The 15,163-nt window shown below is 40.2% G+C and overlaps 2 protein-coding genes across 4 annotated transcripts; one reads left to right on the top strand and one right to left on the bottom strand.

The window, feature by feature from the left end:
* Positions 1-690: 690 nt before the first annotated feature.
* JCHAIN (joining chain of multimeric IgA and IgM) lies at positions 691-6,548 on the top strand. Its single transcript, XM_031596774.2, has 4 exons — positions 691-848; positions 3,521-3,656; positions 4,568-4,648; positions 5,134-6,548. Exons 1-4 carry the CDS (start codon positions 788-790, stop codon positions 5,333-5,335), a joined length of 480 nt encoding a protein of 159 aa, XP_031452634.1. The 5' UTR covers positions 691-787; the 3' UTR covers positions 5,336-6,548.
* A 90-nt stretch (positions 6,549-6,638) lies between these two features.
* Positions 6,639-15,163, bottom strand: LOC116231175 (uncharacterized). Of its 3 annotated transcripts, none has more exons than XM_090139110.1 (6): positions 14,716-15,163; positions 13,277-13,425; positions 12,225-12,375; positions 11,042-11,245; positions 8,813-8,890; positions 6,639-8,342 (listed from the first exon to the last, which is right to left on the bottom strand). In XM_090139110.1, exons 1-6 carry the CDS (start codon positions 14,977-14,979, stop codon positions 8,268-8,270), a joined length of 921 nt encoding a protein of 306 aa, XP_089995236.1. In that variant the 5' UTR covers positions 14,980-15,163; the 3' UTR covers positions 6,639-8,267. The 3 variants fall into 3 exon arrangements, 2 of the variants coding, with proteins under 2 accessions (XP_089995236.1, XP_089995237.1); XR_016466022.1 differs by lacking the exon at positions 6,639-8,342 and adding an exon at positions 9,647-9,735 and having other exon boundaries at positions 8,829-8,890; XM_090139111.1 differs by lacking the exons at positions 6,639-8,342; positions 8,813-8,890 and adding an exon at positions 8,900-9,735.

The following is a 15,163-nucleotide window of genomic DNA, read 5'->3' as shown; positions in this document are numbered from 1 at the left end:
GAGATTTTATTCCACTGTAAGTGTCTGAAGGTCCCTTGTAAAAGGAAATTGAAAATGGCCCCTTTCACTGGGGACAGTTGCCTGGGACCTTATGCAGAGCCTTCTGTGTATCACACATTCCACAGAGTCCCTTCTTCATTCACTATGAAAGAGAGTCCTTGAAGCAGTAGGCAGAGCATGGAAGAAGAGCCCAGCTTTGCCCCTGCCGTGCTGTTGCTTGACTTCTTTCACCCCTCCCACCTCTCATCTTGTCTGCTTTGACTGTAAGCCTTGGGTGCAGGTCAGGCTCTTAAAATAAGTTGCACAGCATCTGGTGGAAAAAGGATTTTGATCCTGAAGCCTAGCATGTCAAACTATCCCTGCAATGACCAAAGTCTGATTTCTCAAAACCAGAGAGCAAGAACTCTCACTCCTTGGCTATCCAGACATTTCCTTAAGTCACACTCAACTTCAGGTAGGAGTTCACCTGTGACCCTGGTAGTAAGTTGGCCCCTAAAGACCAGGGTGTTTTTTCACTCCTTGGTTCTCAAAAATGCTGCATGTTGGTGATTAACAGAATAAAAGTGCACAGTGATAGTGCCAGACCCTACCCCCATTCACCTTTGAAAGACAGAGGTCTCTCTGTATGAAACATGACTGGTTTCAGTCCCCTAGCCACATTTTCCAGTGTCAGAGCTAGCCAGCTGGGCTGTTTATTTTAGGAAACAAATAGCTGTATCATTTGCACACACCCTTATAGGCAGACACATGCTTTCCACTCACATTCTTCAAAAGAAGTGAAGGCGAGATGAAGAGCTCTTTGCCGTGGGTGGCTTTGGCCGTCTCCCTGGGGTTCGTCCTTGTGGCAGGTAGGTGAGAAACAAAAACCATGGAAAACTGAGCAGAAAGGGTCAGGGATGTGTACTGTGTAAGTGGTTTTTTATATAATTTGGACAGTAAAAAAAAAATAAAAATAAAAAATCAAACTTTAATGCCTGTTCAAGCAGTTTTGCTTCAGTGGTGCCCAGACATCTCTGTCTGCCTGCACCACAGAGCAGTGTGATTCTAATTCCTGTCTTGAGCCTAAATTTGCAGCTAGTCAGCACTCTTTAATTTTTCAAAATTAGCCATTCTTAATCATATTTCTGAGCAACAAACCACAGAAATGCATGCTTGTTTTTACGCAATGCTAGGAAGCTTGCAAGACTTACCTGCAAGGTTTTACAGCTTCTAAAATCCGCTTGGTGTTCCCATCACATGGCTGTGGCCAACTCATTTCTGATTGAAGTCATCTTCATTTACGCAGTTGATCAGTTTAAGGAGAACTACTCCAGCAGCATGCCTGCATTCCCCAGAGCTTTTGGAATAGGGCAACTTACAGCAATCCAGACAGGTCCTTGAAAAGCCCTGCTTCCTATGACGTGTGTTATAACTGCATGGTAGTGAAATGTTAATAACACAGCTACAGCAGTGACAACTGTACTACTTAGATCCTTTTTTTTTTTTTTGTCTAAGTGAGCCTCTTTGTGCTTTAATGAAGCCGCCTCTTCCACATGCAGCAGTTTGAACAGATTTTTAGAATTAATTTGCTTTTTCAAAATGCAGCTGCTAGACTTCGTGTATCACAGCATATTGCAGGACATTTCAAAAGATGAGAGTTTTTATCAAGATTTCTGCATAAGTATTTATGAGGGAGGGAACATCAGACTGCAGTAAGCCATGCACTAGAAGATCCAACCTGCAAACATTTAGAATGACATTAGGAATTTTTGCATTTAACTTTCTTTTCGCCAAAGGAATTTTACTGGACAATTCATGGAATCATTGCTGATAAACCTAAAGGAATCTTATTTGCAGCTTTATAATTTTACTTGAGAAATATGGAGCACCTTTAACTTTTATGCCCACTGAATCTAGTGTTAATACAGAAGGAAATAAATCCAGTGCAACGTTTTTAGAGTACAGCCTAAAAAAAGTCTTTGTATGATTATAAAAATACATTTATTAATGGCATTTTATGATTAAGATAAATTAAAGCATGCTCCCAAAAGGTTTGGGACAATTCCCAAAGCTAATAGGAGCTGACAAATACTGGGTTTAGATTAAGATCTCAGAAGAACTGTACACCATTGTGTAGTGTCAGATACCTGAAGATCTATGTGAAGGACAAGGAACTAGAGACTTTCTATAAGAAAAAAGAAAGACCAAGACACAAAGAAGCAAAAAGACCCCCTCGCACTTCAGAGGGAAGCATTCCAGTTGAATGATGAGTTAGCAGAGAGGAAACATACAAAGCAATAGAGAATGGAAGAAGATGTACAACGCCAGATAACTACCATTAAATTGTGAATAATTATAATCTGTGTCACATATTATGGATTTCTCCCTTAGTGGTGGCACAGTGCAATCAGAGGTGAGCTTGGACTTACGTTCTGCATGCCTTGCAACTGGCATTTGTAGAGATAACCAATTGTGTTAAGTGCAATACAGACAAATGCTAAAAGCCAGCCCTTGCCATAAAAGGATTAAACAGATACATGCTGTACTGGGACAAAGAAACCCCTGAGAGTAGTAGCAAATACAGAGGGATGTGAAAATGACCGTCTGAGAAGGGTGTGACTGCATGCATATAGCAAAGCAAGGCTGTTTTTTTAAGAAGTGAAGATATCAGAGGCTGTTGGGGAAAAGCACATAGGAGAAAACAAGTTATCTCAAATCCATTTGCCTGCTTGTTGAGGAAGAAGGGATTGCATTCCAACAGGAGCAGTCATAAAGCCTCTGGGTGACAGATGGGAAGTTTCACCATGTTGCTTTGACTGAGTTTCATATTGAATAAAATGCTAAGAGCACGGGAAACAAACATACCCAAGCTGGCTCTTCTCTATCTGAGTCAGCTCCACAGCTGCCAAATTCAACTTCATTAGAAACTGAAGATCAGAAAGTCAGGACTGGAGTTTTCTGTGTAAACCACAGTACTATAAGGGCTACTTGACTTCCAAGGCCACTTCATCAGGCTGCCTTCCTGCTGCATCCTCTAGTGCTTTTTGGCATTGGCTCCCACAGGGACATGGAGGACAATACAATAAAGAAAAACTGACATATGCTGTGATGGCACAGTCACAAATGTTTAGAGACTCAGATCCCAACTAGGGTTTGGATGCTAAAACAGACCTGGTACGCGATACTGAAATTGAGTAAACTCCTAGCAGAGGCAATTGTGAAAATTGGACTTTGGCTTTCTATAGCTGGAGGCGTGCATTTCGTGAGAGATCCCTTTTGCTTTGCCTCCCTTGTCAGAAAAGCAGTGGTCAGCTTTCCCATTTCCTCCCTGACAATCCCATCCCTTCTACTTATAGAAGCAGACTGTTGGCTGAACAGAGAACTAAACTCACTTTTGTCAATAGGCTTTTTGTTGTGACCTTGACTTTACACTTTAAAAATCCTATGATGGGGCACCTCTGAGGTCCTCATCACTTTGCTTTCTGACAGAGTTGCAAAGTTTTCCTGTTTTGACCTGAGATTGCATATCCTGTGCTTGCAGGTTATCAATGGAATGATGATGGTGAGGAGCGTGTGCTGGTTAATAACAAGTGTAAGTGTGTGACAGTGACCTCAAAGTTTGTCCCCTCCAAAGACAATCCTGAGGAAGAAGTCCTGGAGAGAAACATACGTATCATGTAAGTGGCAGACAAGTCTTACATGGAGATGGTGAGCAGGAGAGTATGTGTTGCAAGAGTTTTCTTTTGTTTGCATTTTTTCAGATGTCCCATTGTTTTTCTCGTGGGCTGCTTACTATGCTGTTCTGCAGTAACTCCCTTTGCTCCAATCTGGGGCTTAATTATCTCATGTGCAACTATGTGGTGTCCCTTTAGGTGCAAGAAGGATCTTGATCTTTTAAGGAGTCAAGTAGCAGCTTCACAAAATAAGCTGTGGATGTAGAGTAACATTTATACAGTTCACCTAATCTGAAACAAAATTGGGCCAGTGACACTGAAATTTCCTTTTCAGATTTGATTTATGTTAACAAGTCTGTAATTTTGTAGCCTGGAAAAACGAATTAATGACAAAACTACTACCAGAAAAGGTCAGCCCTATGAGGCAAATCTCAGACCAAGAGTAAGAATTTGTCCTCTTCATTCACATAAACCTGACGGAGGTATCTCTCTTGGAAATGGAATGGACAATTCAGGCTCAGACCTGAAGTAGTTCTGGTAGAACTCACAACAGGAGAAATAATAATTAAATACCTCTGTCAAAGTTTTGCAAGTCTCACAGGACTCTGCCAGCTCAGACTTTAAGAAAATAAAATAGGCACTGACACCTTGAAAGCATCATTAGTGAAAGGAAGCACTTCAGAAATTGCTGCATTACTCTTAGGAAGAGCATAACAGCCTCCAAAGCTGCCTGGAAACCAGGTTAAAAACAACATCTTGCCTTCAGGGGTGCAGAAAGACCAAGACTTCTTTCTGGAGAAGAGTCAGAAAGGAAATAGCCTAAACAAGACGAGAGTTGAGAAGTCATCAAAGCAGAATAGTCCCCTGTATAACAAGTAGTTTTCACAGGAGCAATTCTCTTTCCTCCATTCCAGTGTCCCACTCAAGAGCCGGCAGAATATCTCTGATCCCACATCTCCACTCAGAACCAATTTTGTCTACCGCATGACTGAACTGTAAGTATTTCTCTTTACCACATTAATTTCCTAACACTTAACCTATCCTGCAGCACTGCACACAGTGGCTCACAAACATCTTGAAGGACAGCTGATAATGTGAAGGAGCATAACAGAGGAAAGTTTTCCTTTTAGAGCCTTATTTGTGTATTCCATTGTAAGCCAAGAAATTGTTACATCTATGATTTATTACATTAAAAGTGTTGCATTTGCAGGCAAAGTCTCATGCTGACCCATTTTCTTCTTGAATATCGTAAATATCAAGAAATTACATAGTTCATCTTTAACCCTCCCTTTTAGGGGCCAGTTTGGTGAATTGCAATTTGACACGCTGAAAGCATCTGGCTGGGAGTTGCTACGAAGTATCCATGGAAAGGCCACAGTACTCAGCTAACTACAGCTGTCAAATTAGAGAGAAAGACTACAGTTTTGTCAGAGGTGTCTTAATCATAGCTCTGAATAATTCTATTCCTTATCTCTTCCAGATGCAAAAAATGTGATCCCACAGAAATTGAGCTGGGGGGTGAGATATACCAGGCCCAGCAGAGCAACTCCTGCAACGAGCCAGAAACCTGCTACACTTATGACAGGGACAAGTGCTACACCACAACCATCCCGTTTGTCTACCATGGGGAAACAAAGCAAATTCAAGCAGCACTGACACCAACATCCTGCTATGCCGATTAGCTCAATCCACTGCTATCCTAAGACCTTGTTTCACTCTGTTTTCCTATCACCAGACCATGTATAGCATTGTAGTACCTGGATGACAGCATACAAAATATCAACTCCCAGAATAATGCAAGCTTGCTTCATGTCATTTTTCAATATCAGGAGTATCATCCCTAAGAGTACTTGTTGGTTATCAGAGTCTTTTCTCTTATCTTTGTCCCGATATGAGCAGATATTGCAACACCATTACGTCTTAGACTTTATCATCAGATAGATAGACCAGATCCTCAAGCAGCTATGAGTCACTAATTCCTCTGAAATCAAGGGAACAACACTAGTTAACAACAACAGTAAAGAATCTTTTTTGACCATCTTCCATCAGACTGAGTAAGACTGCCATGGACATCAGCAGAAATGTCCAAAATGTCCATCTATTTTGGTTGCTTCCTTAACACTGTAATGCAAACCTCTGTGCAACCATTATGCAAGACACTTCCATTAATTTAGAATAATTTATGTCATTAAAATCTATTGTACAATCATCTTTGAAAGAAAAATAAGGTATCTGAAATCTGAATTCAGATTTCAACTTCAATTGAGCATTCTATATCCTTCTAGTGCTATGGCTATTATAAGCTTACAGTCTTCACTTAGATACAGAAAGTAGGTGCCAAGATCCCAGCTCTTTTAGCAATACTAGACCGTATATATATTTTTTTCATTTCCCACACCTACTCATTGACAATGATGTGTTCTCAGTTCAATTAAGGTTGAACACAATCAAGCTGGCCTGAATTTGTTGTTCCTTGTTTTGCATTTAGAGCTGGAAAAAAAAAAAAAATCCTATGAAGCTGCCTCACTTGCAAGAGCAGGGGCCCTAGTTAGAGATTCATTCCCTTTTCTACAACTGTCTTTTTTTCTGTTCATATAGGAAACCTCCACCAAATAAAGGAGCTGATTCTGTATTGTCCACTGCATTTAAATGCATTACATTTGGTATTGTCCATAGACATAATGTATGTGAGTGCACAAGGTGTCCATTGTTGTATTTGGGATGGCTAATATGTTCCTCAGTGTTGGCAGAAGTTGATTGCAAAGGCTTAGGTTGTTCTGAAAAGCCCTTATGTGGCTGCACAAATTACTGCAATAACAACAAAACAGCAAAAAACATTATCGTCACAGTTTTAGCTTTGTTAATTCAACATTAAATAAACTTCTTTCTGCAGCAGTCTGTTATGTTCCAGTGGTGTTCATAAGAAAAAGCCAAGTCTATAATTATATTATTGCCTACTTCACAAGAAGCTCTCCCTCAGCAACTGCTTTACTTGCAGGTGAAGGCTCCTGAAATACTGAGAATGAAATATTACGATGCACTTGCAGAACCTTTGACAGATAGAGGTTGAACTGATTTATTATTTTAGCATCAACTCTGCATAATAGTGCAGCTTCAAGGCACCCTGATTCTGTGCAGGACTGGGATTTAAAAATCCAAATAATACCTAAAATCCCTCTGAACATTATGATCTGCAGGTAAGAATTTCCCTGCACTGCATGGGAAAATCTACCTTTTGGGTATGCTGGGGGCTCCTCAATTTGTATGGAAGATAGCTTTCCTAAAGATAAAGTAATCTTATAGAGGCCTGGTTTTGGAAATCAAAAGAGGAAATCAGACTAAATTAACAATACACCAGAGTTAGGTAAAATGAACTTAGAAGAATATCAGCCTCTCCCCTCCTTCCTGCAAAAGACAGCCAATTCAAAGAAATAAGAAACACAAATTGAGGCAAAAAGACTTCTGCAGTGTACTGACATGGCTATCTAGAAGAATATATTGATTAGGTACTCAGCTTGTTGAAATTTGTCTCACAAAAATGTTGATCTTGAAAGTTCTGAAGCAGATGTTTCTCCACCATGTAGGAGTGCTGTGATGTTTATAGGTCATGATAAGGCTGCACTTCATCTGCCTATGCAGCCCTTACAGTTACAGCTATGCAAAGCCAGCAGTCATTGTGGCTCTGCCACCATTCTGGAACATACTGTCTAAATGTGAAATTTCCAATTCCAAGTAAGATGGAAGTAAACAAGTTTGAAATCATTCAGATTTGATATGTGTGCCAAATCCCAACTGAGTGGGGCAGATGGTCACTAGAGCAGGTTGGTTTGGGAGATCAAATTCAGCTCTGTGCCTTGCTGCAGACTACCTGTGACTGTGTTGGGTACAGCTTGGGGTCAGATACAGCAACGATCACAGTTGAGTGAGTGAGTGAGTGAGTGAGTGAGTGAGTGAATGGGGACTCCTATTTAACTGCCACAATACTTGGCAGATGAGCAGGCATCAGCTGAAGCCTCAGTTGCTAGAGCTCTGAGCCTCTAAGCTTCATCTAACCTATAAAGTGTCACACATGCAATGGAAAGCCTGTGGTATGGAGCCTCTCTCATTGGTATCCATCCAGCAAGTGACTCAGCTTGTACATCCAATGCTGCAAAGTCATTTAAAATATGAGACCCCTAATGAAATGAACAGATGCCAACACCTTGTCCTTTGTTCATCTCTGAAACAGAGCTAAAATTACAGTTCATTCTCAAATGCATGCTGGTAATATAGATTGAAGCAGTAAGTACAATGTGGATGCTTAAAAATTAGTAAGCTGACTGTAATCCAGGACTTTTGATTAAGTCAGTATGTTAGAGCACAGGAGTGCCTTTCAGCCAGTCTAAGAACTGCTAAGATATCTAAATGGCTTATGCCAATAATTTGGTGGTCCGAGACTGATCTTCAAACTACTTGTCTACTTCAGAAAAGAACTCAAAACTATTTTTATGTGTACTCTAATGTAAGAACATTTAAGGAACAGTTCAGCTATTAGCTTCTGTTCATTCACAGAGAATTTAGAAATCTGTGTTAACAGTAGTGGAAGAAGCTTCTTTCATCTTATCTCTTTTGACATCACTTCTTAAAAGCTTTGAACATCTTCTCTTGAGCTCCATTATAATTTGTCCCAGCCAGCATTTTCAGAAGGAACTGAAAGAAAAAGATTAAACATGTGATTAACAGACTCAAATATCAGATATTAGAGAACAATTGAAGAAAAAGGCTAAAACAATATCAAAAGGGTCAACAAGGCAGTGCACACAATGTTCACAGTTGCAAATATTGCTTATGACATGAAACCAAACTCACTCCTTTCTTTGGCCCTCAGAGAATGAAACCTTTTTCCTGTTTACTTGCTGCCAACACAGTGGTGGTCCCAGCACCACTTTCAAGTTCCCCTGATGTTCTGTGCTCCTGAACACATTAAAATCTGCAGCATCTGTGAGTATAACAGTCCCACCCCCCTCCATAATTTCCAGCACACAGGAGAGAGGGGAACCAGGGGTCCCAGATCTAGGTAACTTTACAGCCAAGACCTTGGGATGACACAGCATTAGCCACAAGCACAATGAAATAGAGGCACAGACAACAAACACCCTTAGCAAATTCTCTTAACTCACCTGAGGCTTTTGGTAGCCCTTTCTTTCCAGGAACTCGTTAAAGGCCTGTGTACTGTAGAGCTGTGCAACTTCTATCTCCTCAATTAATTTCCAGAGTAGATAAAAAAACATTCAAAATTCATTTTTATGTATAGGTTCCACATTCCTAAATAAACTACATGGTGTGTATCTGTCCAGATGTTATAACTAACCTAGCAGTATTTTAACTGCAAACAGTATTCTAATTCAGATTTAATTTGTATTTTTGAAAGAAATAAGGTTGCTTAATGAACTTGAAGTCTTTTGCAAATTATAACCTACAGCCCTGTACATCTGATATCCCATGCTAGACAAAGTCACTTTCCCCCATCATTTTTTGCTAAGGAAAGAAGGGAGGGTCACTATTATGAAAGTAAGCACACCTCCCATCAATTGGATGTGGTGTAATTCCAGGAGGAGGTGGACAAAATTAGCTGGACTTCCATTCAGCCATGAACTTGGCTTTTATTTTTAGGCATAATTAACACAACCAAGACCTTTGTCTTGATGTTCTCCTGCACGCAGTTATTCCCAGGCACCCACTTTGCAAAACTTTCTCCTTTGTTTTATAGGCAGCCCCTTGCATAGGCACGGTTTTCGTCATGAGCAACTCAGCTTTACCTTGGGAAGGAGTGCCCCCTACAGCATGAACAACGTCCTGCTTCCCTTTTGTGCACGTAGCACAAGCATGGAGATAAGAGTATTTTTACAACGAAAATAAACCTAGATCTAAGATAAACCCATCAGTTGAAATAAACCTGCCTGTTCTTTCAACTCCACCAACACATAAAAAAACTGAAGTACAATGCAAGCAACCTTTATTGCTCATCACTCCTTAAAGTCATTTGGGTAGGCACAGTACCACGGCTGAATCCAGCTCCTTTTTAAAGGCAGTTATTTTAGTACTGCAAAACAAAGATAAAAAAAAGCCTTAGAATGTTCTAAAATACTAATTCCTGGCTTTCAGCATGTGAGTGCTTTTTGGCCACATAGAGTATTAAGTGCATTAGAAGAACTAGACTTAATTTACTTCAACTAAGTCTTGACTTGTAACTGTGTGCCTTCTAGAGCTATTGCCCATGTAGGTGCCATGAAATCACAGCCTAACCACATTGAATGAGCCTGTTTGAACCATGGTTATTTCTGCTTGGATGACATGGTCAGTTCTACATTTGTTTGCAGCAGTCAGGCACAATAAAGTACGGAGTTGTTCCCATCATAACATAAGCTCTTCCATAGCTATATCACAAAAGAATGATGTTAGTTTTACATTCATGCTACCTTTCCACTCAAATGGAGCTTTGCATTTCAATTTTTTCCCCTTTTCACTCCCACAGAGGCAAACAAGCTGCTACTAGGTGTCTCTAGCCTCATGTCATCTGAACACCAATTGTTTATTTTAGTGGTTCATTGTGTGGAAAACCTGGGAAGGAGGTTTGTGAGGCTTATACTTTGGGAGTCAGAGGCTGAATACATGCTTTTTCTATTTCAAAACAGAATTCCTGGACTACAAGGCTATAGAAATACTAGCGTTCAGATTAACCCAAAACTGGCCTAACTTTGATCACTCACCTAAAATTGCATAGCAGAGCTTTTCCATAAAATCCTCCTCAAGTTTTTACCTCAGCTGCTTATAGTTTTTTTCTAGGTATTCAGTGATTAAGAGAAAGCACAGCAAGAAATGCAGTTAACAGGAAAGATGGGGACTTTATAGTCATTGTCCAATGCTTTAGTGTCTTCCACTTGTTTCTGCCTTCACTACTCTCCTTGCACTCCCACAGCAATGCCACAAGTATACTCTGGACCAAGAAATTTAATAGACTCCAAAGATAACACCTAACAAACTGCTTTTGAGGTATGTCAGACATAATGTATCACACTTAATCCAAAACTCACACAACACTGATCCATGTTTTCCATTGATTTCACTGACTTTGGATACAAGTAAAACTGCTGAGAATTCTCTATAGTTTGACCAGCAAAAAGACTGTATAGCTATACCTTAAATAGTACTCTTAGGTCTCATTCTCCTATCTTATTGCTCTGCTGCATGTAAAAAGTAACCATTATTAAAGAGTTCTTATTCATGCACACTCTATTTCCCTAAGATAAGTGAAAACCAGGTTCCTTCCTCAGCTCTAGCAGGTAACCTCCGCCAAATGTCATCCAGAACAGATAGACTTCAGTAAATATTACTGTGGGCTCTTTTACCTTAACCTGGCATGGCAGGCACCCTAGTTGATGAGAACTCCTGACAGCAATCTTGGGAGGTGAAGCCTCTTGGCTTTTTGACTGCTCTGGTTGCACATCGAGTTTCACTGCACAGAAGGGTGTAGGGAGGGTGACCTCCCTTCCAAGGCTGGTGCTGAACAAACTTTTGAGTGCGTCTTCATCAATATTCCAGTTCCCTCCTCCCTAGAAGAACAACATCATGAAAATCTCAGAGCAGGAAAAAAAAGTAACATAATTTTACTACTTTTTTCTTCCACATATTTCCTTCCTCAAACCTCAACTTATAGTACAACTAAACCCTGGTCATGTGCTTGCATTTGCACCACAGCGATGATCATAGAATATCCCAAATTGTAAGGGACCCACAGGGCTCACAGAGTCCAACTCCTGGCTCCACATAGGGCACCCAAAAGTCAGACCATAAGACTGAGAGTGTGGTCCAGGTGCTTCTTGAGCTCCAGCAGCTTCTGGCCATGACCACAGCCCTGAGGATCCTGTTCCACTGCCTGACTACCCTCTGGTGAATAATCTTTCCCTGATATCCAACCAGAACTCCCCTTAAGCAGCTTCATGGTGTTTCCTTGGGTCCTGCCACTGTTGGTAGAGACCAGCACCTACCACTGTGAGGAAGCTGTAAGCCCCTCAGTCTCCCCTTCTCTGGAAAGAACAAACCAGGAGACCTCACCCACTCCTCATACATCTTCCCTAGAACTTTCACCATCTTTGTAGCCCTGCTTTGGACACTCTCTAATAGTTCTATGTTCTTTTTGTACCATGTCACCCAAAATTGCACACAGTGCCCAGTATGAGGCCACACTCGTGCAGTGTTGGAACTAATAAATGAAGACACATTTCAGATAAATGAGAACTGCTCCCAGGTGAAACAGTATAATAGCAACTTGAACATAGGTGGATCCCCTGGAAAACCCTTCTGAAGCAAGTTTACTCTGCAGAGATTTTGTATCATGATATTTCCTTCTTTCACATTTCAGTGGGCTGAGCCTTCTCAGTCACAACACAGAGCTATGTTTCTGACTTTGACTACTGGATTCATGTACCCAAAGCCATATTTTCACTTCTCAGATCTAGAGACATTTGTTCTAACAAAGTAATTAGGTTTACAAAATGAAAGAACAGACAATGGCAATTTTATTTTACTTACCAAAGACATAACCCAATCACAAAAATGCTTGGTTACTTGCTTTATATATTTGTCAAGTGGAGCTGGGTCACCCCGTGTGGCCTCTCTTTCTCTTGCTGCTACCTTCTTGGAAAGAGAAGTACCTGCTTTTTTGCCTCGAGACTCCTGACTGCTGCAAGTTTTAAAGTAATAAAAGATGAAAAGTCCTTTAATTAGCTACAACAGTAGTGACTACACAACTGTTACTAGACAACAACCATATGTCTTTGTATTAAAGATGGTGCAGTTTAGCACCAGACATGGCATGATTTTTGCCATGAATACTCTGAGCTATTTGAATTAATTGTAAATATCTTCATAGATATTAGGGTCACACCTGCTAGATCTAGCAAGACAATCAAGGTTTGGATGAGAAACTTGGGAAATAGCCTGCCATTTTTGAAACTGAAAATTCTTAAAAGTGAAGGCTTAGATATATATGTTTCTCATTGCTATGCCTTTTGTTTTTTGAAAAAACTGAGAAGGAGATATGTGAGGCTTATTCTTTGAGAGTCAGACGCTGAGTAAGTGTTTCACTGCTGAAAGGGCATAGGGATAAAATGAGAGTGATTATATTTTGCCTAAGCTGGTTCAGATTGTGAGATTAACCAACAGCCACAGGCCGAATCCTTATGGTTTTGTAACACCCAGAAGCAATCATGACTTCCTTCTGAACAGGTTGTGAGATATCAATTAATTTATCACTGGTATCACTAAGGAAGTCAAAGGGACATATCTTAACGAAAATCATCCCCATGACAGATTTTGGGTAAAAGGGCTGGTTGAAGAGGTAAAATTTTAGAAAATGCTCATAGGAACACCAAGTCTTAGACAAAGATATAGACAGCAAGCAAATTAATTAAATCAGCACCAGCTGAGAGGGCTCGCTGTACCCAGTTTAGGTTTGCATCATTCAAATTCTAAGCGAGCCTCTCCACAGGAACCGGAGTTCCTTCTTTCCACACATCTCACCTCAGATAAGGAACATTTAAAGAGCCATTTGTATTGCTCTCTTCATCTTTTCCTGTACTCACCGTGCTAGTATTTTGCAACTTGTTACTTTCATTTGCTTGTCCTCCATACGATCCTGCATCTCTTGAAGAGTTTGGTTTTCCTGTTGATAGTCAGCCTTACTCTTAAATAAGATTTTGGGATTGAACATACCAGTGACCTCTTTGAAGAGCTGTAAGCCAAGGAAAAAGAAATCATCTGTTCAAAAATACCTTATGGAATGAATTCCTTTTAGAGGCTGCATGAAGGACTGTGCAACATGCAAATCTCTTCAAGTATACTAACGGTTAAGGCTGCTCATAGTCGAGAAACTTCAAGCTATAGACTTCTTTCCTAAATCTCTAAGGCATTAATTGCAACTCAGGCTGCTTGCCAGATCTCAGAATAATGCTCAATTTCCAGTCTCTGTAATCTTCTATGGCAATCTGATGCACTACAAATAAGCTTTTATTTCAGTTGCTTTTAAGTTTTCTTCCTCTCAGTACAACTACTTATATTTCCTGACCCCACTTCTCCAGTGAGAACAGCTTGGAGAGCACTGCTGTTGCCTGATCTTAGAGAATAGACACCTGACTCCCTTTTCTGAACTCAATTAACCAACCTTTCATCATCTTACTGCATCCAAGCCTTAGGGCAGTACATCCCCCCAGGGCAGTCTAAATAGCAATATAGACTGTGATGCTTCACATCCAGGGGTCCCCTTGTATTATAGTATGAAGTCTGCCATTTCCAAAACAGCCTCCTCACTCTCCCCTGTTCCTTTTGTGAAGTACTGGTGGTAAAAAAAAAAAAAAGTCACTGTAGTTGGTCACAGTCCTCTGTTTGCAACACTCAAGTAACCAAATTCTAGAAATTCACGGATACAGAATAGAACCATCTGCTAACTTTTGTTCGTGTGAAGCTAATTTGAAGCAAATTTGAAGAACCAGTCTGGGAAGAGGCTTCTGTAAACAGTATGAAAAAAAGTTTAGGTAGTAAGATTATATCCTGCTATTGTGGGCATGGTCTCAACTTTTGAATTTTTCTTCCTGCCCTATGATGCTGATTTGTTTCAGGGGCTGGTAATATCTTAACACATAACATTCTGTAATCTTACTGTGATAGCACAGTCAAATTTCTCAGCCTCTTTGTAATTACATCCTGCAAATTTATTGCTGACAATCTGGTCCTACTGTCTAAAAATAAGAGACCTTTAATATCGCTTGCTTTATTTTTATTTTGGAAAGAAGTAAAGGACAATGCTTTTTAGTGTTAATCAGAATAGCTGCATGCCAGATTAGCTTCTTGTTTCGACTTTCTAAAGAACGAGTTTAATCAGGATTATAAAAATCATTGCCTTTGGGGAGATGCTTTTTTCCAAACACGAATAGAGCACTGTAGGATGCTGATTCAAATAGCACTCTATGCACACAATGTAATTCCTCCTGCTTTGCTGCTGAGGACTGAGCTGGGAAAGACACACCTGTATTTTGCTGGACTTTTTGCTTTTATTCCATGAAGCTGTGTATGAAGATTTTACTGTGCTGCTTTTCGGGATAATTGAGACAGGTCGCTTTTTACCATACACAATCATGTTTTCAGTTGAAGGAGGGAAGCCATCTCTGAAGTCATCTAGGCCTTTTCTCAGGAATATCCAGTGCTGGCCATTAAGTGAGTCTGAGAACTTCAGTCTGCTTTCTCGGAAGTTGTTGTATGACATTTTTGCCCTTCTGTAAGCAAACTGCATTAAGCAGAACTTAAATACCAGATTCTAATGAAAAAGAACACAGTACATTTAAAGTAAAAATGGGTATTCAACTGAAAGCATGTTTATCCATGCTAGCCAGCATTTTGCTACTATTCAGCTTTAGAGAAAAGCTTATAAAATACTGACTTATTCTGCGCAAATGAACAACTGCCAAACATCAGAA

Source organism: Phasianus colchicus, chromosome 4 (assembly GCF_987193195.1).
Source record: "Phasianus colchicus chromosome 4, bPhaCol1.hap1.1, whole genome shotgun sequence".
Lineage (NCBI taxonomy): Eukaryota > Metazoa > Chordata > Aves > Galliformes > Phasianidae > Phasianus > Phasianus colchicus.
The sequence above is the reverse complement of the archived record's forward strand: the minus strand, read 5'-3'. Positions and strand labels throughout refer to the sequence as shown.